Below are 25509 nucleotides of genomic sequence, written 5' to 3'. Positions count from 1 at the left end.
TACCATGATCCAAGTGGATTTATGAATGGCAGGCATTCAGATTCAGTTGTTTGTCAGTTGCCAATGGACAACCATTTTTTCAAAGGTTTTGTTTCTTGAAAGCTTTTGGTGATGATAAACATCTTCAAGTTGATCATAAGTATAACTGCAGATTGACTGTATCATGCAGAATTCTTGAGAAAAAAGAAATGAACTTTTATTGAATTTAGTGTGTTTAAACTGATTAATAATGCTGACACACTGCATTAGTTCAAATGAACTAAAATGTTTCATAGCTATATTTGTATTTGTTTACTCCACATCAGATGCTTCTTGATTCAGCCTCCAACACTGCAATGTCCTGTTGCAATGTTTCACCTTGTTTGTCACTAACAACACCAAAATTATCAGGGAAGAAGTGCTCTGTAGTTTCCAAAATTCTCAACAACATCCTTGAATGCCTTCCATGTCATTTGTTCTGGCCCCACCAGCATATCTTCGAACTGCTTGAAATAGATGTCTGATTTGTGGACCAACAAAAATGCCTTTCTTAATATTGGCCTCAGCAATACAGTGCATCCGGAAAGTATTCACAGCGCGTCACTTTTTCCACATTTTGTTATGTTACAGCCTTATTCCAAAATGGATTAAATTCATTTTTTTCCTCAGAATTCTACACACAACACCCCATAATGACAACGTGAAAAAAGTTTACTTGAGGTTTTTGCAAATTTATTAAAAATAAAAAAATTGAGAAAGCACATGTACATAAGTATTCACAGCCTTTGCCATGAAGCTCAAAATTGAGCTCAGGTGCATCCTGTTTCCCCTGATCATCCTTGAGATGTTTCTGCAGCTTAATTGGAGTCCACCTGTGGTAAATTCAGTTGATTGGACATGATTTGGAAAGGCACGCACCTATCTAAATAAGGTCCCACAGTTGACAGTTCATGTCAGAGCACAAACCAGGCATGAAGTCAAAGGAACTGTCTGTAGACCTCCGAGACAGGATTGTCTCGAGGCACAAATCTGGGGAAGGTTACAGAAAAATTTCTGCTGCTTTGAAGGACCCAATGAGTACAGTGGCCTCCATCATCCGTAAGTGGAAGAAGTTCAAAACCACCAGGACTCTTCCTAGAGCTGGCTGGCCATCTAAACTGAGCGATTGGAGGAGAAGGGCCTTAGTCAGGGAGGTGACCAAGAACCCGATGGTCACTCTTGTAGAGCTCCAGAGGTCCTTTGTGGAGAGAGGACAACCTTCCAGAAGGACAACCATCTCTGCAGCAATCCACCAATCAGGCCTGTATGGTAGAGTGGCCAGACGGAAGCCACTCCTTAGTAAAAGGCACATAGCTAACCACCTGGAGTTTGCCAAAAGGCACCTGAACGACTCTCAGACCATGAGAAAGAAAATTCTCTGGTCTGATGAGACAAAGATTTAACTCTTTGGTGTGAATGCCAGGTGTCACGTTTGGAGGAAACCAGGCACCGCTCATCACCAGGCCAATACCATCCCTACAGTGAAGCATGGTGGTGGCAGCATCATGCTGTAGGGATGTTTTTCAGCGGCAGGGACTGGGAGACTAGTCAGGATAAAGGGAAAGATGACTGCAGCAATGTACAGAGACATCCTGGATGAAAACCTGCTCCAGAGCGCTCTTGACCTCAGACTGGGGAGACGGTTCATCTTTCAGCAGGACAACGACCCTAAGCACACAGCCAAGATATTAAAGGAAGTGGCTTCAGGACAACTCTGTGAATGTCCTTGAGTGGCCCAGCCACAGCCCAGACTTGAATCCGATTGAACATCTCTGGAGAGATCTTAAAATGGCTGTGCACCGACGCTTCCCATCCAACCTGATGGAGCTTGAGAGGTGCTGCAAAGAGGAATGGGCAAAACTGGCCAAGGATAGGTGTGCCAAGCTTGTGGCATCATATTCAAAAAGACTTGAGGCTGTTATTGCTGCCAAAGGTGCATAGACAAAGTATTGAGCAAAGGCTGTGAATACTTATGTACATGTGATTTCTAAGTTTTTTCATGTTTAATAAATTTGCAAAAATCTCAAGTAAACTTTTTTCACGTTGTCATTATGGGGTGTTGTGTGTAGAATTCTGAGGAAAAAAATGAATTTAATCCGTTTTAGAATAAGACTGTAACATAACAAAATGTGGAAAAAGTGATGTGCTGTGAATACTTTCCGGATGCACTGTATATTAAAACATAAGATATTAAAATCCTTCCCCGCCATTGTTCATTGCTTTCTCAAAATTTACAAATACTCCAAGGTTTACAACTGTCAGCTTAATGAACCATTTAAACTTAACTCGGGTAATCTGACAAAGTATTAAACAAGTCATTAATTGATAAGTTCTAGCTTATTTACATAACTAGGACTGGGGGTTCATGAGATCGCTGGAAAGGGGTGTGTGGTGCTCCCTATATCTATGCAAAAGGACGAAGGTCTAAGTCTTTAGAGTCCTGGTGCCTCCTGTCTTGCTATGTTTACAAGACATGGACGTTACCCAGTGACCTGAGATGAAGAATGGACTCCTTTGGTACTGTGTCTTTTCGGAGAATCCTTGGGTACTACTGGTTTGACTTTGTGTCGAATGGAGTTCTGAATGAGGCACATTACCTACACTGTGAGGGAGCGTCAGTTACAGCACTATGGGCATGTGGCGCGATTCCTAAAGGGTGATCCGGCTCATAGGATCCTCATTGTGTGGCTGGACCAGGCCAAGGGGACGCTCACGTAACACCTGGCTGTAGAAGATTTAGGGTCATTTCCTGAGGAATATTACTGGACCGCGTGTCTTCCTGGTGGCCAACCAGGATCCCAAGCTGTTTCGTCATGTGGTGGGGGCGGCAATGCGCTGTACCAGTGCATGCTCCCTGACCTGACCTGACTCCCCAAACTGTATGCCAACACTCTACTATGCTCTGTGTTGTTTTGAGTAGGGAAAAAATAATTACAGCTGCACTATATTCTACAGAAGAAGATCCCTCCAAATACCACCCAAAAGTCTCCTCTGTGTGGGAGTATTTCACTAGAAAAACTGACAACATGTCTTTTCACTGTGTAAAACCCAAATGGCATTCCATAGCAGCACCTGAAGAAGAATTTCTCAACAACTATAGCGCAGGACAAGACCATGAGTATTAGCTGTCCAACCATTTTTCTTTTGATGTGAGATAATCTTGCTAGTGAGTAGTGTTGCCACAAAAGTTAGGCCACAGTATTTTTTCAGATATGATAGATAAATCCAGTCAGTCCGCTAAATATACTTGCCAGCTGCCACATTTACTACTCACTGAAGTAAAAAAATGTTTCAATACACATGCTGGCTAAATATGATCAAGAACACTGTTAAAACGCACTACCTAGCTTTTGGGTAGAGGTGTACACTCAACCTTTGCTAGATATTGTTGCTAGGGCCAGAAACTTGTGACTATTTAAAGGTCATCTTGTGGATCTGAAAAGCAAGGCGATTGTTGTGACTCAGTGAAATCTTTGTTCTCACATTAAAAAGTTTAAATATCAGCAAGTCTAAAGTGAAATGGCTCTGGGCAATTTCAGCCTTCTCTCTAAAGTCAGTGCAAATGAGGCTAAAGACTATCCTGCCAAAAAGCAGTGCCCTGCGAGAGCAACATTTGGAGTTTTATCAAATACCAGCTATCGAATGTTGTGTGGTTGTAAAGGTTTTCTCCTACTTCATTACTTCCTCTTGTAAGACTGAAGAAAAGTGTACTCTTTTACTTGATCATATACGAAGTATAGAGAGAGTATTGGAATCCTCCAAAAATTCAATTTCGAGATTTTGATGAATCTCAACGTTTTAGTCCTCCTTTAGTCTGAAATACCATTTTTGGAATTATGTCTTTGTGTGTGTGTGTGTGTGAGAGAGAGAGTGTATGTATGTAAACAAGATAACTTGAGAACGCTTTCACTTAAGTCCACCAAATTTTGCATACAAGTATTAGGTACAAAATGTAGATATCTATCAACTTTTGGTCATTTATGTGTAGCATATAATTTTTCTTTGGTACAATACCGAATAACACAGCACTTTTGATGGTTTAATATTGTGCATGTTATGCTATACTAATGTGTTAAAATTCTTATCAAGAGATCTCAGAGGCTGGCTTTCCAAAATGGGAAACGGTGCTGATGAATATCAAAAATTCAAAGAGGAATGGACTGATTTATCACGCGTATATTAATAACCTGTCCTGTCTCCATTTTTATACTCAGTATCTAAAAAGAAACTCAGCAATGCACTGATACAGTTGGCCTAACTAAAAATATTGTTTAAATGTGATGATGGCAATTGCAACCAATGAGAATTAAAATAAAAAAAAAAACTTGCTGCATATACACTGCCAAAATTAACTGTTACAGAGAAGTTTAAATTCTATAATCATTTAATACACTACAGCTACAAAAGCACAGCACTGAGGTGCTTTCCCCAGCAAAATGCTTTCAGCTAGTATCATTTATACGTTAAACAAATTATTAATATGCTTTATGCATAATATAAGTGGCCGAGTCAGTCCTCTTGGATTTAGAAAAAAAAAATAACTCTTCAGTAGTGCTTGGCGGTATACCTGTTCGTACCAAAAACTATTTTTTATTTTTATTATATGGATTTTTCTTATACCGCAACACCAGTTTAAACAGCCTAAACAACATTCGGAATGTGGCACAGCGGGAAACTGTTTAAGGGGGGGCCTTTTTCACTGCTGCACCGCTAAACACGCATGCAACGGAGTACATGCGTTAGTGGAGGTGTTGAACGGTGAAAAGACATGTTGACTTTATTCACGACATTTCTACTTTATTCTCACCATTTATGTCGAGATTACAGTCGACATGTTGACTTTATTCTCGTAATTTGCCATTAAAGTAGAACATCGTAGTGCTGGGCAGTATGACCAAAATTCTATATCACGGTATTTTTCAAGACTGTACCGGTTTCACGGTATTCAACGGTATTTTTTTCCCCATGCATGAGTTAATCACATTTCCACTGCAATTACTGCAGTAGACTGGCTAAGAATAACCTATTCCACTGTCATGAGAATTGTACATTGTACAAAAAAACATTTTAATGTGCACACAAGTATCAATACAGGTTTGCATGGCTCCATAAAGTGATAGTTTTCAAAGGGGGGGACACTAATGAAGAGAAGGAATCACACTGCATGACAGTTGCTGTCAAAATATAGAACCTGTTTATTGAACAAATTTTGCAAACCGCTTAAACTAAAACTTTGACAACAAATTGTCAACCATCCAAAGAGGCATTTAGTTGTATTGCACTGAACATGTCTTAGAAAAGGAATAAATGGCAAAAATTTTTTGTAAACCAACTACACTTTGTTAATGTTAACAATCTCTGTCCACTGACATGTTAAAGTGACTTTTTAAACAACTTTACCATCATTAAACTGCATAATATATAAACTAATAAATAATAACAATAAAATAAATAATAGTGCAACTTCCAGTAATAATACTATTACATCAAAACTTCAAGCCCAGGTACATTACACAGTATTCACCAAGCTAAAATAAAACAAGTGCAACTTGGAGATGACATCTTTACCAACTGAATCGTCATTAAGGCAAATTGCATTAATATAGACCTTGCTTCAAGCTAAGATATATATATATATATATATATATATATATATATATATATATATATATATATATAAAAATAAATAATAAAAGTGCAACTTGCATTTATAATACTATTTGTTGTTTAGTGGGTCAAAAAAAAAAAAAAGGTCCGTTTTTAAATCCAGTTCACTGTGTCTGTCTTCGTGGGCGCGATTGCTCGACTACAGGGAGTTGATGAGGTGATTGCGGTGAATCGCATCTGATCATTCTCAATTGCTTCGTCGGCTTAGTGGGGCGTGTGAATAAGGCGCTGAGCCCACGGACGGAGACATGTATTTATGGGCCGGCAAGATGGGGGAAGGAAAAAAGAAAAGATAGAACACAAGGAGGTTAAAGAAGGGAAAAGGCAGCCATGGGAGACGATCCAGACACCAGGAAGGAGAAGGCAGAACGAGCTGGGGCTCCGTGAGGGAGTGCAGGCTTAGGTGATCTAGGGGCTGGTTCACCCCACTGAGTAAGCGTGTGGAGTGGGGTGAGCGAAATGTAAGACCTCCAAATGGATCTGAGGAGTGACTGAGTGAGCACGAAGGAAGACGGGAGGTGTGCCGACCTCGGATGGTCTGGCTGCGCAGTGTGGCAGCAGCCAAAACAGGGGTTGGCAGAAAGCAGTTCGTGCTGCAAAAGCTCCGTCAGCAACGCCAGTGAAGGGTGAGCCGTGGAGACAGAAGGTGGTGTGCTGCGATCGGGCGAAGAGAGAGACTGCATTTTAACGGATATATTTATTATGGATTTTATCCCCACATTTCACTGGCTTTATGGATTTGCTATTTATTTGGGTACTGTATTTTTCTGAACACTGTCCAACGGACACTTTTGGTTTTACTTTGACTGTTTTTAACAAAAGCACTTGAGCACTTTCCAACATCCCCTGGCTTCAAGGAGATTTCTCAGCTCATCTCGGTCATAACTATTGACGGTGTTGGTTCAACAGACTCCCACGTGGGAAGAGGGAGTCTGTAGGGGACCGGCACCGTCACAGTATTACACAGTAACCAGATACATTACACAGTATTGAAAAAAAAAATAAAATAAAACAAGTACAACTTGGCTTGCAGTATTATCCAGTAGTATAGAAACAATATTCATACATTTGAACATAATGCTCCACATCCGACCTTTTAAAACCAAAGTATCTACAGATAACAGACACAGCACCTTTTTTCGTCAAAAGTTCTTCTGTGTTATCATGTTCAACTTTATCACCTGCTACAGCTTCAGTTTCAGAATGTTCCATGTCCATTTTCACCGCTCAATACCTCCACTAACACATGTACTCTGTTGGATGCGTATTTTGTGGTGCACCAGTGAAAAAGGTCCCCCTTAAACAGTTTCCCGCTGCGCTACATTCCGAATGTTGTTTAGGCTATTTAAACCGGTGTTCTGGTATAAGAAAAATCCATATCATAACAAAAATAAAAAACGGTTTTTGGTATGAACCGGTATACCGCCCAGCACTAGAACATCGTAAGCTAAACTTTATCTTAAAATGAATATGTAATTTACTAGATTTTCCCAAACTCCGTCATAAGTTATGTAGCACATTAGATGCTTTGTGTTGCATTTTCATGATAAAATGCATTAAAGCATGCATTAATCATATGGGGGCACGGTGGCGTGGAGGTTGCACTGCTGCCTCGCCGCAAGGGGGTCCTGGGTGTTCCCTGCCTTGAATTTGCATGTTTTTCTGGTGTGTTTACTTGCCGTGCTTCAGTTTCCTTTCAAAGTCATGTAGGATGTGGGGTTTTGTTCTGCTATATTGACCTTGCTAGTATATGTATTGCTCGTATTCATCCTGAGATGTGCTGGCGCCCTGTTCAGGATTTGCTCCTGCCTCGCACACAATGCTTGCTGGGATGGGCACAACCCTGAATGGATGGCATAATTAAACATGTATAACAAAGATTTTTTTAAATTCTGAACACTCCGTGGTCTAAGTTTATAACTAGTTTTAATTTCACAAAGACGTTTATCGTGTGGTGATTGGTTGTGTGGAGAAAGAAAAATGAAGGATAGGAACTGGGGGTTTGGTACGTCAGACAGACAGCACGCATGCAATAAAGAAAGCCCGCTCAGAAGAACATCCATTGAATTCTGTGTTTGTGTCTCTGACCACCAGATCACGAACCTAATATTTAAACAATATTTAAATTAATCCTGTGCGATACCCATTCATACATCCAATTTTTTGGAGCCTCGTCACACCTGCCATAAAGTTCTGTACACTGAACGTACACCTGGGGACCCCTTACTGCGAGTGAGCAGTACTACCAATACCTGCTTTGATGCATTTCATCATGAAAATGATATCAAGTACTGCTCTTATCATTCTAAATTTTCAGAGAGCAAGAATATCATGAAGTGAATGTATTCTGTATGGCGATCGCTGCCTACGCCTCCTTAGTGCAGAGGAAGTCAGTTTAAGAAGCACGCAGCAATTAACAATTGGGTCAGGGAACACTTAATGCAAAGCATTTAATGTGATACATTAACTTATGACAGGGTTTGAGAAAATCTAGTAAATTAATCATTGATTTTAGGATGAAGGTTAGTTTACGACATTCTACTTTAATGACAAAATAAACTATGAGAATAAAGTGGAAATGTCGGCTTTAATCTCGACATAAACGGCGAGAATAAAGTGGAAATGTCGACTTTATTCTCAACATATAGTTTTTTTTTTTCTTCACTGTGTCCGTATTTTTTTTTTCTTCACCATGGCCCTAATACACTTCTGTAGGGCTATACCACAAATAGCATTATAAATGCAAGTTGCAGTTTTATTATTTATGTATATAGATTAGCTTGAAGCAAGGTCCATATTAATGCAATCTGCCTTAATGATGGTTCAGTTGGTAAAGATGTCATTACCAAGTTGCACTTGTTTTATTTTATTGTATTTTTATTTGGTGAATACTGTGTAATGCACCAGGGCTTGAAACCTTGAAGTAATAGTATTATTACTGGAAGTTGCACTATTTATTTTATTGTTATTATTTATTAGTTTAAATATTATGCAGTTTAACGATGGTAAAGTTGTTTAAAAAGTCACTTTAACGTGTCAGTGGACAGAGATTGTTAACATTAACAGAAAGTGTAGTTGGTTTACAAAAAATATTTACTATTTATTTTTTTTCTCAGACATGGGGGGTATTTTTCGTACATTGGATTACTCATTTAGCCGGATGTAATTGTTGATGAATTGGCATGATCCTGGATCTGTCGGTTTTTCGAAACTCTTGCTGGAAGTGTTGTCATAGCAACACATCCTAATTCTCAAACCTGCTCAGAGCAGGGTTGTTCGATGTAAACAAGGATTAGCTCACTCACTTATATTGTACCTATACTGTAGGTGATCCGGAAAATCTATCTAAAAGTGCAGTTTGCCAGGCAATTCATAAAGTGTGTTTGGCTCTGAAATATTTCCTTCGGGTTTTCATAGTGTTTCCTGGACACCTGCGTGTGCAGACAAAAGAGGCGTTTCATGCCATTTCAGGTAGGTAATACACAGGTAAAAACACCCACAGTTCCATAAAGAATCTCACAATCAGCCTAACATTCGCATTACCTAGGGTTTCCAAATATGATTGGGGCACATGGGACTGATCACAATGGAGTTTGATCAGACATTATTTGGAAAATGTACCTCTCCTCCTGATGAATAATCAGACGCAGTGTCTTCATCAAATATTTGACCTTTGTCAATATCTCGTTGGTCAGACACAGGTTCTAGGGATATGACATTCCCTGCAACTGACCCAAAAAAAGAGGGCTATATGGAACCTACCTATGCCACACATTGAGGACAAATACAGTGGTGTGAAAAACTATTTGCCCCCTTCCTGATTTCTTATTCTTTTGCATGTTTGTCACACAAAATGTTTCTGATCATCAAACACATTTAACCATTAGTCAAATATAACACAAGTAAACACAAAATGCAGTTTGTAAATGGTGGTTTTTATTATTTAGGGAGAAAAAGAAATCCAAACCTACATGGCCCTGTGTGAAAAAGTAATTGCCCCCTGAACCTAATAACTGGTTGGGCCACCCTTAGCAGCAATAACTGCAATCAAGCGTTTGCGATAACTTGCAATGAGTCTTTTACAGCGCTCTGGAGGAATTTTGGCCCACTCATCTTTGCAAAATTGTTGTAATTCAGCTTTATTTGAGGGTTTTCTAGCATGAACTGCCTTTTTAAGGTCATGCCATAGCATCTCAATTGGATTCAGGTCAGGACTTTGACTAGGCCACTCCAAAGTCTTCAGTTTGTTTTTCTTCAGCCATTCAGAGGTGGATTTGCTGGTGTGTTTTGGGTCATTGTCCTGTTGCAGCACCCAAGATCGCTTCAGCTTGAGTTGACGAACAGATGGCCGGACATTCTCCTTCAGGATTTTTTGGTAGACAGTAGAATTCATGGTTCCATCTATCACAGCAAGCCTTCCATGTCCTGAAGCAGCAAAACAACCCCAGACCATCACACTACCACCACCATATTTTACTGTTGGTATGATGTTCTTTTTCTGAAATGCTGTGTTCCTTTTACGCCAGATGTAACGGGACATTTGCCTTCCAAAAAGTTCAACTTTTGTCTCATCAGTCCACAAGGTATTTTCCCAAAAGTCTTGGCAATCATTGAGATGTTTCTTAGCAAAATTGAGACGAGCCCTAATGTTCTTTTTGCTTAACAGTGGTTTGCGTCTTGGAAATCTGCCATGCATGCCGTTTTTGCCCAGTCTCTTTCTTATGGTGGAGTCGTGAACACTGACCTTAATTGAGGCAAGTGAGGCCTGCAGTTCTTTAGACGTTGTCCTGGGGTCTTTTGTGACCTCTCGGATGAGTCGTCTCTGCGCTCTTGGGGTAATTTTGGTCGGCCAGCCACTCCTGGGAAGGTTCACCACTGTTCCATGTTTTTGCCATTTGTGGATAATGGCTCTCACTGTGGTTCGCTGGAGTCCCAAAGCTTTAGAAATGGCTTTATAACCTTTACCAGACTGATAGATCTCAATTACTTCTGTTCTCATTTGTTCCTGAATTTCTTTGGATCTTGCCATGATGTCTAGCTTTTGAGGAGCTTTTGGTCTACTTCTCTGTGTCAGGCAGCTCCTATTTAAGTGATTTCTTGATTGAAACAGGTGTGGCAGTAATCAGGCCTGGGGGTGGCTACGGAAATTGAACTCAGGTGTGATACACCACAGTTAGGTTATTTTTTAACAAGGGGGCAATTACTTTTTCACACAGGGCCATGTAGGTTTGGATTTTTTTTCTCCCTAAATAATAAAAACCACCATTTACAAACTGCATTTTGTGTTTACTTGTGTTATATTTGACTAATGGTTAAATGTGTTTGATGATCAGAAACATTTTGTGTGACAAACATGCAAAAGAATAAGAAATCAGGAAGGGGGCAAATAGTTTTTCACACCACTGTATATGCAATGACCATCCTTTACCTGAAATGAAGTGACCACTGTATCCTGCCACTGGTTCTGAGGAGGAGCTTCCCCCTGGAATGCCCTCAGAAACAGGGCAATGGGCATTTTGCTGGAGAGCCAACTCTTCTGCAGGGGTTAGGTCTGGACCGCGTGGACCTCCAGCTGTTTTTTGCTTGTCTGCCTTCTTATTAGCTTTAAAATTTATGTTCTTTACATTATATATGATTCTTTATGTCAACAATTCTTTAAATAGTTATATATCAATATTTACCAGTTTGAAGTATATTCTTGTACTTCACTTTAACCTGTTCCCGTGTTCTCCTTGTGCTCACGTTTGATCTGGAATTATGACATATTAAATAATAATTAATCTGACACATAGGAAATAAAATGCTGCATTCAGTAAGTACAATGCACACTACTTAGCGTTTAATTTGTTGGCCACTTTTTGCCAGCCGTCTTTTCTGGTTTGGGCTGCTTTTGCAGTGTTACCCCTTTTGCATATTAAATCTTGAAATTCTTCATGTCCTTCGAATAAAAGGTCTTGCTACGCTTGAGTGAACAGAAAAAAAAATTCGCCCGTTCCTTTGTCATTTTGTTACGGCCTATCAAGGACTTGCTGATCATGTTTTCTAGACTCAATATATATGGGCTTTTCAATCAGCGCGGGCGCGCACATTCATCTCGGATGATTAGATCCAGCTAAACTAATCTACTACACGGCTGCGTTTGAAAAGCCGACTTATTCCGGATGAGTTTCACCGGCATTAACTCATCCAAGATGAGGCATCTGATCTCGGATGATTTAAGCGACGTATGGAAAATACCCCCCTGTTCAGTGCAATACCACTTTTGACAATCACCTCTGGATATTTTACTAAATCTAAATTCCTCTTTGGATGGTTGAAAATATGTTGTCAAAATTTTAGTTTGTTTGCAAAATTTGTTCAATAAAAAGGTTCTATATTTTGACTGCAACTGTCATGTGCCCCCCCCTTTGAAAACTATCACTTTATGGGGCCATGTAAACCTGTATTAATACTTGTGTGCACATTAAAATGTTTTTTGGTACAATGTACAATTCTCATCACAGTGGAATAGGTTATTCATAGTCAGTTTACTGCAGTAATTGCAGTGGAAAATGTGGTTAACATCCACTCATGCATGGGAAAAAATACCGTTTAATACAGTGAAACCGGTATAATTTTGAAAAATACCGTGATATAGAATTTTGGTCATACCGCCCAGTACTACTCTTCAGGTATATTCATGATATCTATGAATAAGCACCAATGCACATAAACACTTAATTAAAAATAAATTTTGTTAAAAATGTATGTGTATGCGACTAAGATAATTTACATAAACACGTTGAAAAAAAAATTTGAGTTTAATTATTTAAATTACGTTCAAGCCCAGATAGAAATATATTTCGTTTTGAGATTCATATGCCTACTTAGATACATTGGATAATCAACTGATAAAAAAAGATGAGAAATTATTTACAAAATAATTATTATTGGTAGCCCTAAACACATGTATTAAAATGACTGCTTTACAAAGACCTAAAGAAACAGTGTCATGGCGTTTCCTAACTTTCTGTTTTGTTACTGGGTGCCACTGACAGTTTGGAAGGGGGTACAAATCAGTGAAATCATGTCTATTTGGCTAACAATGGAAATGTGCTTAGAATTTTTTGTGTCATGTTTTGCTATGCATTCGTGTTAATCCTAATTACTGTCAATTTACCATTAATCCTGCAATCCATCATTCAGTTAAAATGTGGAACCACTGTACATTAACAATTAACATTTTAAAGCACTTTTACTAGCTGCACAACTATACACAAACTTAAATTTTGTTACCCTATTCAATATTCATCATATGAAAATCGCTAGGTATTGCTAGATTTTTACACAGGCAATACTTATCTCATAAATACATGTCTAAAACATATAAATAAACATTTTTTTCTTTAACATAAAAATTTGAAATTTGGTGACCTGTACTCTTTTTTCTCACTTTTCCATCAACCTTTATTCCTAAAGCAACACTGGACAGTTTTAGTGAAGATACAAATAAAATTTCTAAGTTTTAACAAAAACTTTTAAGGAATATATCCATAGCAGATCTTAGGTGATGGGAAAAGGAACTTCCTATTACAATTATCAGAAAAGAAATGGATCTTCAGTTTGTACAAATAATAATATATTTGGGCTTCAAATTGCACATTAGACACATCTATCTTGTTTAAAAATTTATCTATGACAAAATCTGAAATGAAAATACTGCTAATAGATGCCTGTATCACTGGGTTGTATGTTGTCGAGGAGCTCTACACTCAAGAGCATTTTGGGCAATTTTTTTATTACATCTTTCAAACTGTCTCAGATCTAACTTCACTATCAAGCTCTTAACACCAAAATTTGGAGTAATACATGTACTGTGGGATCCTATAAGACATAGTTTGCACAAAGACTAAACTTACTTAATTTGGAGAACCCTAATCTACCTCTTACAAATCAGTGGGGAAAGTGATGTCTTACATTATCTTAAACTGAGAAAAAATAGTTAAGATTTTTTTTAGAATTTGACAACAATTGGCTAAATAGGCTATAACTTGCTCCTAGAAAATAATTCAATATGAAGATCTCCCCTGACCCAAAACCTGCCATCTGTGTCTCCCGAAGGATGAACTGAAACATTATGCACGTTTTTGCATTGCCCTCCAGTATTCTCCATTTGGAAAAATATTTCTTTAGCCATGCCAAATGTAACAAAATACAGTGTACCCTGCAACTCTTGCATTACTAAAAACTTCTACATCTTCACTTAATGCCTTTCAGAAATTACTACAGTAATCCCTCCTCCATCGCGGGGGTTGCATTCCAGAGCCCCCCGCGAAATAAGAAAATCCGCGAAGTAGAAACCATATGTTTATATGGTTATTTATATATTGTCATGCTTGGGTCACAGACTTGCGCAGAAACACAGGAGGTTGTAGAGAGACAGGAACGTTATTCAAACACTGCAAACAAACATTTGTCTCTTTTTCAAAAGTTTAAACTGTGCTCCATGACAAGACAGAGATGACAGTTCCGTCTCACAATTAAAAGAATGCAAACATATCTTCCTCTTCAACGGAGTGCGCGTCAGAGAGAGAAAAGCAAACAAATCAATAGGGCTGTTTTAAGTATGCGAAGCACCGCCGGTACAAAGCTGTTGAAGGCGGCAGCTCACACCCCCTCCGTCAGGAGCAGGGAGAGAGAGAGAGCCAGAGAAAAACAAAGTCAAAAATCAATACGTGCCCTTTGAGCTTTTAAGTATGCGAAGCACAGTGCAGCATGTCGCTTCAGGAAGCAGCTGCACACAGAAGGTAGCAACGTGAAGATAATCTTTCAGCATTTTTAGACGAGCGTCCCTATCGTCTAGGTGTGCGAACAGCCCCCCTGATCACACCCCCCTACGTCAGCGCAAGAGAGAGAGAGAGAAAGTAAGTTGGGTAGCTTCTCAGCCATCTGCCAATAGCGTCCCTTGTATGAAATCAACTGGGCAAACCAACTGAGGAAGCATGTACCAGAAATTAAAAGACCTATTGTCCTCAGAAATCCGCGAACCAGCAAAAAATCAGCGATATATATTTAAATATGCTTACATATAAAATCCGCGATAGAGTGAAGCCGCGAAAGGCGAAGCGCGATATAGCGAGGGATCACTGTATTTTTTTCCTGAGACATGTAGCTCAAAACTGGTTGCAGCTTCCTATTGGACATCCCTAGATAATCTATTTAGATACATCTGAATTTATAATCTAGTTCATTAGCAATTAACCTGTGCTAGGATTAGGAATGCTTCTGTGATCTATTTTACTGAGTGGCAAATTGTCATAATGAGTTAGAGAGAGAAGCTAAAATTAAATTAAGACTTAATTTCTCTGAACTGTGTTCATTTTTTAAATAGTCTGGTGGTCCAGGGTGGCGAGGGTGAAGGTTGGGAAGGTTGCATTGAGGGACCTTACATTTCTGATTATTATGCTTTAAGTTATCTAGATTTGCAATACACTTTCTATATTCTATATTGTTGTTTACCATAAATTATAAAATATCACAAAAAGACGACTATGGCAAGAATTCATTAATGTTATTATAAAATAATGGGCTGAGCCTTGAATTGATTTTTATTCTTGTTTTAATATCTATAAAAAAATCATATTGGGTCTTTTTTACAATATGACTCTTTGATTTGGGTGTGGGAAGGACTCTGTTATTTTCTTCTTAGTTTGATGGACTGCTTCTTGCTTTTTTCTTTTGGAACACAATGCTTATATCACTGTGTTGCTCATGTAAGTTTAATAGTAATAGTAATAAGCGTTTACAGTGGGGCAAAAAAGTATTTAGTCAGCCACCAATTGTGCAAGTTCTCCCACTTAAAAAGATGAGAGAGGCCTCTAATTTTCATCATAGGTATACCTCAACTATGAGAGACAAAATGAGAAACAAATTCCAGAAAATCACATTGTCTAATTTTAAAGAATTTATTTGCAAATTATGGTGGAAAATAAGTATTTGGTCACCTACAAACAAGCAAGATTTCTGGCTCTCACAGACCTGTAACTTCTTCTGTAACAGGCTCCTCTATCCTCCACTCGTTACCTGTATTAATGGCACCTGTTTGAACTTGTTATCAATAAAAAAAACACCTGTTCACAACCTCAAACAGTCACACTCCAAACTCCACTATGGCCAAGACCAAAGAGCTGTCAAAGGACACCAGAAACAAAATTGTAGACCTGCACCAGGCTGGGAAGACCGAATCTGCAATAGGTAAGCAGCTTGGTGTGAAGAAATCAACTGTGGGAGCAATTATTAGAAAATGGAAGACATACAAGACCACTGATAATCTCCCTCGATCTGGGGCTCCACGCAAGATCTCACCCCGTGGGGTCAAAATGATCACAAGAACGGTGAGCAAAAATCCCAGAACCACATGGGGCGACCTAGTGAATGACCTGCAGAGAGCTGGGACCAAAGTAACAAAGGCTACCATCAGTAACACACTACGCCGCCAGGGATTCAAATCCTGCAGTGCCAGATGTGTCCCCCTGCTTAAGCCAGTACATGTGCAGGCCCGTCTGAAGTTTGCTAGAGAGCATTTGGATGATCCAAAAGAGGATTGGGAGAATGTCATATGGTCAGATGAAACCAAAATATAACTTTTTGGTAAAAACTCTACTCGTCGTGTTTGGGGGAGAAAGAATGCTGAGTTGCATCCAAAGAACACCATACCTACTGTAAAGCACGGGGGTGGAAACATCATGCTTTGGGGCTGTTTTTCTGCAAAGGGACCAGGACGACTGATCCGTGTAAAGGAAAGAATGAATGGGGCCATGTATCGTCAGATTTTGAGTGAAAACCTCCTTCCATCAGCAAGGGCATTGAAGATGAACCGTGGCTGGGTCTTTCAGCATGACAATGATCCCAAACACACCGCCCGGGTAACGAAGGAGTGGCTTCGTAAGAAGCATTTCAAGGTTCTGGAGTGGACTAGCCAGTCTCCAGATCTCAACCCCATAGAAAATCTTTGGAGGGAGTTGAAAATCCGTGTTGCCCAGCGACAGCCTCAAAACATCACTGCTCTACAGGAGATCTGCATGGAGGAATGGGCCAAAATACCAGCAACAGTGTGTGAAAACCTTGTGAAGACTTACAGAAAACGTTTGACCTCTGTCATTGCCAACAAAGGGTATATAACAAAGTATTGAGATGAACTTTTGTTATTGACCAAATACTTTTTTTCCACCATAATTTGCAAATAAATTCTTCAAAAATCAGATAATGTGATTTTTTGGATTTTTTTTTCTCATTTTGTCTCTCATAGTTGAGGTATACCTATGATGAAAATTACAGGCCTCTCTCATCTTTTTAAGTGGGAGAACTTGCACAATTGGTGGCTGACTAAATACATTTTTGCCCCACTGTATAATAATTAAGGTAACACTTTAGTTCAGGTAACCATTATAAGTAGCTATTAACAGTCTGCATGTTATAAAACATATTGTAAGCCTTTTAACATGATATAAAACAAAGTGAAAACAGAAGTAACATTTCAAGAGTATTATCTTTAATAATAATGTATGATTATTAATAGCGTAGTTAACTAAATGTTTGTGGACTATTTATAGTAGATTGTAGTTTGTACTAAAATGCACCATGATGATCTACTTCCTATCTCAACTCTTAGGTGTATGCAATTAAAATGCTCAAGAATATTATAATACTTCATAAATGTTTAAAACCACTGAAAATTTAAACACTTGTTTAGGAAATGAAATAACATTCAGTACACTGTCAAATGTACAAGAACTTAAACAAATTTTTAGTATATTTTTGCCACTTCAAAAAAGAGCAGTTTTGTAGAAAATACAAATGGCTAAGAAGCCACTCATGGATATAAAAATATTTCAATTTATGAAAGCAAGCTCTTGTGCTATAATGAATCTAAACAGCTAAAAGGTTCAATTTTGTCCCTGTGTTTCTATCTGGAATAATTCAATTAGCGGATGGCATTGGTTGCTAAGATGAGTTTGTATTAGAAAGGAGGCATATCTGCAAAAAGTCATATATAACAATTGTTATTTAAATCATATTCAAAAAGGAATACCCCAAAAAAAGAGCATACATACAAATTCAATTGCATTCTTCCAGACTGTTAGAGCAAAGTGCCACTAGATACACATAAATATATGATAAAGAATATTCAGCATTTTCCACAGTGTTCAACCATTAAAACTGCACTGTACTGATATTCTGTTTGGGCTAAATTTTTAATTCTGTAATTTAATGTAATGTAAATCAAAAACATGTATTTTATGTAATTAATGCTTGCAATTGTGTTATATTATTACTGTTAATTTTGAATAAGACTCACTATTTTATTCCACAGTCCAAAGACATGCAGGTTAGGTGCATTGGCGATTCTAAATTGTCCCTAGTATGTGCTTGGTGTGTGGGTGCCCTGCGGTGGGCTGGCGCCCTGCCTGGGGTTTGTTCCTGCCTTGCACCCTGTGTTGGCTGGGATTGGCTCCAGCAGACCCCTGTGACCCTGTGTTAGGATATAGTGGGTTGGATAATGGATGGTTGGATGGATTACAAAGTAAGATCTCTCTGTTTAATGAAGTAAACAAAAATGAAAACTATTCCAACTTTGAAAACACTTATGCATCTGAATGTTGAATGCTGCAATGCATTTGCTTGAACATTCTGGTTGATTTTGCGACCTCTCTCAGTATCTTAGTTCACTTGCAGTGCCAAATTATTTGCACGAATCCGACAGAGACGAAGCGGGCAGAGTGGAGGGGGCAGGGCCTTCCTCACTAGCAAACGAGAGAACTACTTAACAGATTTAGATCGGGTTTTTTTCTAGAATTTGCTTCAACATTCTGGTTGACAGACGTTTGTCATGCAATCTTTCTTTTCTTGGTGTATCATCAGGACTTAACAGCATTAATTTCTGAATACCTTTGAACCAAGCTCTGAAATTAACAGTGTACAAGAAATGTGAAGAACCAACAATTTGTCTTGATCACCAATTTTGCAACTAAAGTAGAGCAATTTCACTTTTTAAAAATTGCACTCATGCTGTATCTTTGAAGCTTCAGAGTATACTTAGCACAAATGTAACAGAATTTATCACAGCAGTTGTGACATTGATGACACATTTCTACTGTAACAAATGGTATTCTACACAATATATTCTAAGTACACACATTGTGCTAGGCCTGTAGACCATATAACTCTGCATACTTACAAAATGACAGCACTGTAATGCAGAGCATTTGTGAATGAGAGCTGCTTTTAGTCTGTCCTGCCAGTAACCATTCTGAGAAAGCATACCCAGGCAAGTGAAAAAGGAAACAAGTTCCCTTAATGTGGCTCAGTGACACTTTATGAATACAGTGAATAAATGTGTACTCAGGATTTCCATTACACTAAAAACAACCACACAGCTGCATTGTCTGCATATTCTAATGATTCAATATTTTTGTGACACTATAATTTATGTGCAAAGAAACATAATGATCTGCTATCCATCATAGTCTGATGCTGCCAACAATTTTACCTTGAGACTTCAACAGAGAATTTAACTAAGGCCTGTATCTCTATAAATATATACTACAGGTTCATTATCAACTAAATTAACCTCACAACAGATGTACAGTGTGTTTTTGTTTGATAATAGATTGTACATTTTATAGCTCTCTAACTTTAATTGCATTAAACCACTCTCCAGTGTATAAACTGTTAGATATGATAAATTCTGTGGAGAAGTTTGCCTTTTAAAAAACACGTACAAGAATCTACATGTAATAAAGTCAGATTAATTAAACATTATTTAATACTCTATCTGGCTTTCTGGTTAATCGTATACTGCATCTCTGCTTCTGGTTTAAACTTATGAAAAAGAACCTTGATAGCTATAGATTCACTGTGCAGACTTGATGAACAACAGGCCCTAGGGAAATGTCACTCAATTATGTTTACCTCTTTTGAAAGACGCTTTGGGTAAAAGCATCTGCCAAGCAAATAAATGTTAATGTAAAATGTTAATGCTAGGCATTGTACGTAAAGAGCAGGTGGCCAAACAAAAATTTTCTGAAACCTACATTTTTAACACCTCCACTGTAATATTTTTACCTGTAATTTTATAAGGAATTGTGTACTGAAATACTATTTCCTGTTGCATTTGTGGTACGTGTTTGTCTTTTTTAGTTATCTGCACCTACAGTATAACTCTTTTAAAACAGAACAATGATTTTTGAAATTTGGCAGAAAATATGGCAAACCTTCTGCTTTCAACTGATATTTGCAGTTTTGTCATATTAGCATCTTATTTTTTACTTTAGATAAAATGAAATTTCATGATGTGAAGACTACAATTCCACATCTTCTCTGAAAATTTAGCTGTATTTCTTTCCAGTGGTTTAATTTCCTTGTTGTCATGTAATGGCATGTAAACCCCTAGGTGGTGCTGTGTCAGATGAATACAGTGTTAATAGCATCTGGACTTTTGTGATATTCCATTTTTCTCATTGCTGTGTGGACTCCTGTGCAAATTTCCAGCTTTACATTATCTAGCTGGAAAGTACATAAGCAGCACCTTATATATTTAGCTTGTCATTTTATATACACAGCATGTATTTTATATAAGCTTGGAATGGTAAGCTGTTTATATGGTAATACTTTTGTTTTGCTAAACTAAAACTACACTCCATGTCTTGCATTTTACATATACAGTATATATATATATATATTAGGAGGTTCCGCCCCCTGCTCGCTTCGCTAGCCTACTCCCGGGTTTGTTTTACCGGATATACAATTTAAAGAGATTGTTATTTTCATGGGAATTGTTACATATGCATTATTTTTACTTTTACTTTAAAACTTTTGTAAAAACAATACTTGTCCTTTATTTCTGGCCCTGGGCGTGGTTAAATCTCTTTCTCACAGGACGTATAACACTGCTCGCGTTGTGAAGGGGTGGCGGCTGAACGCACACTAAGGAGAAGCAGAAGATGATCTGCTGGCTTGCTGCTGCTGCTCCTGGCAAGCTGTGTGTACTGCTTGTTGTTGTTTTAAGAGCTGAGAGCACATGAAGTGTGTCTGCCAAAAGCATTCCAACAACTGCTAGGTTAGATATCCGTGAACTTGTTTTAAATGTTGTCTCACTGCATTGTCTCGCAGGACATCAAATTGTCTTCCGAGAAGATCATGTCTCGTCTCCCTAGTCTCCCTCCCAAGATTTTTTTTTTTTTTTTATAATAGAGGTTCGATCCCCGAGAGGAGTGCAATGAGTGTGTACGCCTGATGAGCACAAAATAAGGGCGAAACACATGTCGCGCACTCTTTGCATTATTTGACAGTAAACTATGCAATATTCTATGATCTACTTCTCGCAACTGAGAGGGCACTGTGGCGGATGTTCGCCGACTTGCAGACCAACCACAAGCGTCACCTGGTAGGTAACCACCCATACAATCAGATTGTGATTCAGTCTACGAATGCTATGAATATATATATATATACTAGCCATGTGCGCCCAACTACGTTGCACGTGTTAAAGTTGTCTGTGAAGGGCTCCCTGTTTAAATGCGGCTGCCAGTCGTGAACTAGGCCCTTCGTCGCACAGCATTATGATTTTTTATAAGGGAAACAAAATTACAAAACAAAACCCTTGGACATTGATTCGATAGGAACGGCCTACTCGGAATCACTGTCCGAATAGTAATTATGTGGTGGTGGAGGAGCATTTCTGCTTTTCTCCGTTCACAGTCCGTCTCGTTTTCATAACGCTGTCGTTTCCTCTCACGATCTCTTCTCAACCTTTCTCCAATCTCGCAGGTTGCTTTGTGGCAATCCAAAGAGTAAGGAAGAACCGTTGCTTCTTTCTTGAACTCCAAATGCCGACTGATGGAAAATCACAGAAGCATGTCCGACTTATATACTCTGACTGCCGACTCCAAGAAGTGGGTGAACATTGAATTTGGACGAAGTGCTGCCAACGACGGTCGATAGAAACACAAAAAACCAGTCTCGACAACAAAGCAGGTGTCGACGCCAGATCTAAACACAAAGCACGGTGTCGATGCCAGATCTAAACACAAAGAGTAGTATAGACAGCGTTTGTAAACAAAAGTAACAACCAAGGTGTTGTGTATTCAGCCAGTACAAACAGCACGTAGTCTCCTTTAGTTCAATCCTCTTTAATCACCACACTCCAACCTCATCCAACGATCCACCCCCTCACTTCCTCTCCTCCTCCATCACTACTGCCCTCTACTGAAAACAGCAGGAACACCACACAAGGCAGTGTCAGGGGAACATGAATTCGCGGACAAACAAAGATCAAGATCCAAATGAAGATGATAGATAGATAGATAGATAGATAGATAGATAGATAGATAGATAGATAGATAGATAGATAGATAGATAGATAGATAGATAGATACTTTATTAATCCCAAAGGGAAATTCACATACTCCAGCAGCAGCATACTGATAAAGAACAATATTAAATTAAAGCGTGGCGAGCACCCTCTTCTACGCAGTGGTGTGCTGGGGAGGCAGCATAAAGAGGAGGGACACCTCACGCCTGGACAAACAGGTGAGGAAGGCAGGCACTATTGTACCATACACAGTTTTATTTGTTTTATTCACAAATTTTTATTACATAGCTGGTGACACCTTTCATTTTAGAAACAAGAATGGAAGACAATTTACAAATAGCTGGCGAGTCTAGGTTTTTTCATTTAATATCTTCTTAAGTGATTGTTTGCCATATTTATGGTGAGTGATTCTTTTGGTTTAATTTCATTGATGTTATTCACAGGTCCATTCAGAACAATGATTTATAACCCTAGTTTGATGGAAGCACAGTGATGTCTATCTCTTGTCCTCGCAAATTGATTTAACTGCTTTATATAGTCAGTAGCTTTCAATGTTTTAAGAGTGTACTGAGCTTCCACATTCTGTTGTGGAGTTTACTATTCTGAGACTTTAATTTATTCCTTTGGCAATTAACAAATTGAGAAGCTATAACAACTGCTATAAAGTAGACTACATATAATCAGTTAAAGCCTAACACAGAATTTAAGAAAACTAATTCAGTTTAATTAATGGTTGCCAGTAATACCTTCTGTTATTTGTGTTGGTACCTTGTTATGGGGTCATTTGGAATTTCTTCATTGGCCAACATATGTGATGAAATCTACTCATGCTCAGACAATAGTGGAAAGAATATGGTTCAGTGGATTTCAGTTTGTAAATACTTATAACCAATAAGATACACTGGACCCTCTTGCCTACCCACGCAGCATCACGCTTTGAAAGGTCTTACAAATGATATACAGCACATCTTTACCAATCAGTGCTGCTTTAAAAATATATCACTGTGAAATTTAAACAAAATGTTAATATTTCCTTAAATATTTCTTCGATATATTTTAAGTCACATTCCAAGTCAACATTTAGTGGATTCTGGATGAGGGTTATGCTATAAAAACAATGCCAAGTGGAGTCTGCCTTGAAATCAAATCTTTTCTTCTCACTAAGGCACAGCATACAAAAAGAAATATTTACTTGGTCTACTTTAATTGAAGATTTAATTAAGTAAAAGACACCCATCCATTATCAATCCTGTATTTCCCTGTTCAGGGCCTTGATAATTGGGAGTCATTTCATACCCATTTTCAGAAGAACAACAACCCATTGTTACAACACACCCTGGTCCTGAACTACAGTGTAAATGCGGTGAAAGAAACAATTCCATACCATATACATTTTAGAAAGCTGTTATTTTTATTACAACACTACAGAATAATTCAGCAGCAACAGGTGCAAGTATAATCTGACACTGAGCGGGCCAATCTTGACACACACGCACACTAAAAGACAATGGGACAATATTTTTGACACGCAAGACTAAACTACTGCACTTTCAAGAATTAAAATAATCCAAGCAAAGCAAAATTATGCTGTTCTCCGTTGATATGTAACGTACCTAAGTAACAGAACTCTAAAAAGTAAAAAAAATTGCATTTTTTATAATTTCAGTTATATTCAAAAATCAAACTGCCATTTAAGCTTGTGCAAAAATTATACAGAAACATTGATGATTTACCACTGGAGGCAGGATGGTCATTCCACAGAATCGGATGATAGATGAGCAGCTGTTGATTTTTGGTTCAGCCTTGTCAACCGACGCTTGAAATTTGTTTTTCAAGTGTTGTCGCTTGGACTCACAGAATCCTTCATAACTCTCCATTCTACAACATCAAACACGGCAATATATAAATTTTTTCTCAGAATATTAATGTTAAGTCATTATTTTTATGGCACAGGAATGATCAGTAAAGCATGCCGGGATTTTGCATACAAATTTGTCTTCGAGACCCAAAATTTTGGGTAAAACTGATAACAATGTTTGCAGTATAAAATAGCCATCTTAATATAGTCGCTATATCTTATCTATGATGCAAAGATCAATTAAAATAGGTTAAACATGGTTAAACTCTTGCGAAAACACGAACTTAACTACGTTGCAAGTAACAAAAGAACGTAGGGGTATCACAGATCTAAATCATTTATATTTAGCTGGTTGTAAAAGTTCACTGTCATTAATTATGTCCTGTATGCACTCAAAGATACACAGAAACATTAGGTCAATGGTAAATACATTGTACATTTAAGCAATATAAGCTGAATCTCTTTTTTCACTAACTAGATATGTACAACTGCTATAACAGAAAAACAAAATATGCAACTGTAAGGCACACCTTCAAGGGGCGTTATTATGCTCTGTATAAGCGATACGCTAGTAAATTCTTAAGGTAAGAACGATGCTCACATACTAAATAAATCAAAAGGTAACGTACCTTTTTCAACGCCACTTCCTGTTTGCCTCAGTTATTTACGCGGCCAGAAGTAGGCGGGATAGATGTCATACACTGGAGTGGAACTAGTGGGGTGCAAGCGGACTGACTTCCCGTGCAGCACTGACGTCGGCCAATGGGCGTGGATAGCAATAAGCATTGAGTAGCTGCCCCGCCTACTCCGACTTTGTTTCGTTGAATCAAAACTATAAAAGTCCAGCGTGGGCGTAACGGTTTGACCTACTCCGCGTGTAGCTTCAAAGAAGGACTTTAATAAGTATACTTGGCTGCTACATACCATCTGGGAGTCGTTTAAGACCGTACAATATATTCTGTAAAATCATTTTCAGAGGATTATGGGAAGGGGGAACTCTGGAGCATTGGAGAAAGCGCAGAGCAACAGCAGATAACGCGATGTTCTTGTGGGGTCAGCGCTAGCTTTTAAGATGACATTGGTAGATCTGGAAAACAGCTTATACACCTTTTCTTGTGTTATCCGGTTTTCTGAATTATACAAAGTGATGCATGTGAATGCACGGGTGGTTAAACCAGGGTTTTAGGGCAACACAATTTGTAAGATATATTCGCATAATATGTTTACCCGTGCAGCCTTGTAAACCGAACTGCTGTGGCAAGGACTCTTTAACATTGGTATCAGTGTAGAATGTAACTGCCCTGGAGTTTTCTGTAAAGCTACTTGGTCACCTGTTTGAGACGCAGTGATCGATAGAGTATAGCTTATTGCAAGCAAAAAAAAAGGTAAATTCAACAAGAATGGTAGATATAAATTAACATAGTAAAACTATAATCTTTTTATGCGCATCGATGAAGTGTGTTCGAAACTTTTTTTAACCTCTTGCTTACCTCAAATCTGATAAACCCAGAGACCATTTACACCCCCATTGGCCTTTACTGTACTCTTTTGCAGACATTATTTCCTTTTGGCCTGTTTCTGCAGATCCCACAGATTGATCTGGTGATATTTATAT

The 25509-nt window shown here is 38.4% G+C and overlaps 1 protein-coding gene across 3 annotated transcripts in view; it reads right to left on the bottom strand.

Annotated features, from left to right (window-relative positions):
* Nucleotides 1–24636, bottom strand: part of LOC114664944 (uncharacterized) — a 98785-nt gene extending 74149 nt beyond the window's left edge. For 2 of the 3 annotated variants that reach the window (XM_051936234.1, XM_051936237.1), the window contains exons 1-2: nt 24524–24636; nt 23770–23914 (exon numbers count right to left, since the gene is read on the bottom strand). In XM_051936234.1, the coding sequence (XP_051792194.1) occupies nt 23770–23913 (144 nt within the window). In that variant the 5' untranslated portion in view covers nt 23914; nt 24524–24636. Of the gene's footprint in view, nt 1–23769; nt 23915–24523 lie in introns of those variants that run through there. The other variant, XM_051936235.1, reaches the window with a different exon arrangement.
* Nucleotides 24637–25509: the final 873 nt, after the last annotated feature.

Source organism: Erpetoichthys calabaricus, chromosome 14, assembly GCF_900747795.2.
Source record: "Erpetoichthys calabaricus chromosome 14, fErpCal1.3, whole genome shotgun sequence".
In the NCBI taxonomy this organism is placed as follows: Eukaryota; Metazoa; Chordata; class Cladistia; order Polypteriformes; family Polypteridae; genus Erpetoichthys; species Erpetoichthys calabaricus.
The sequence above is the reverse complement of the archived record's forward strand: the minus strand, read 5'-3'. Positions and strand labels throughout refer to the sequence as shown.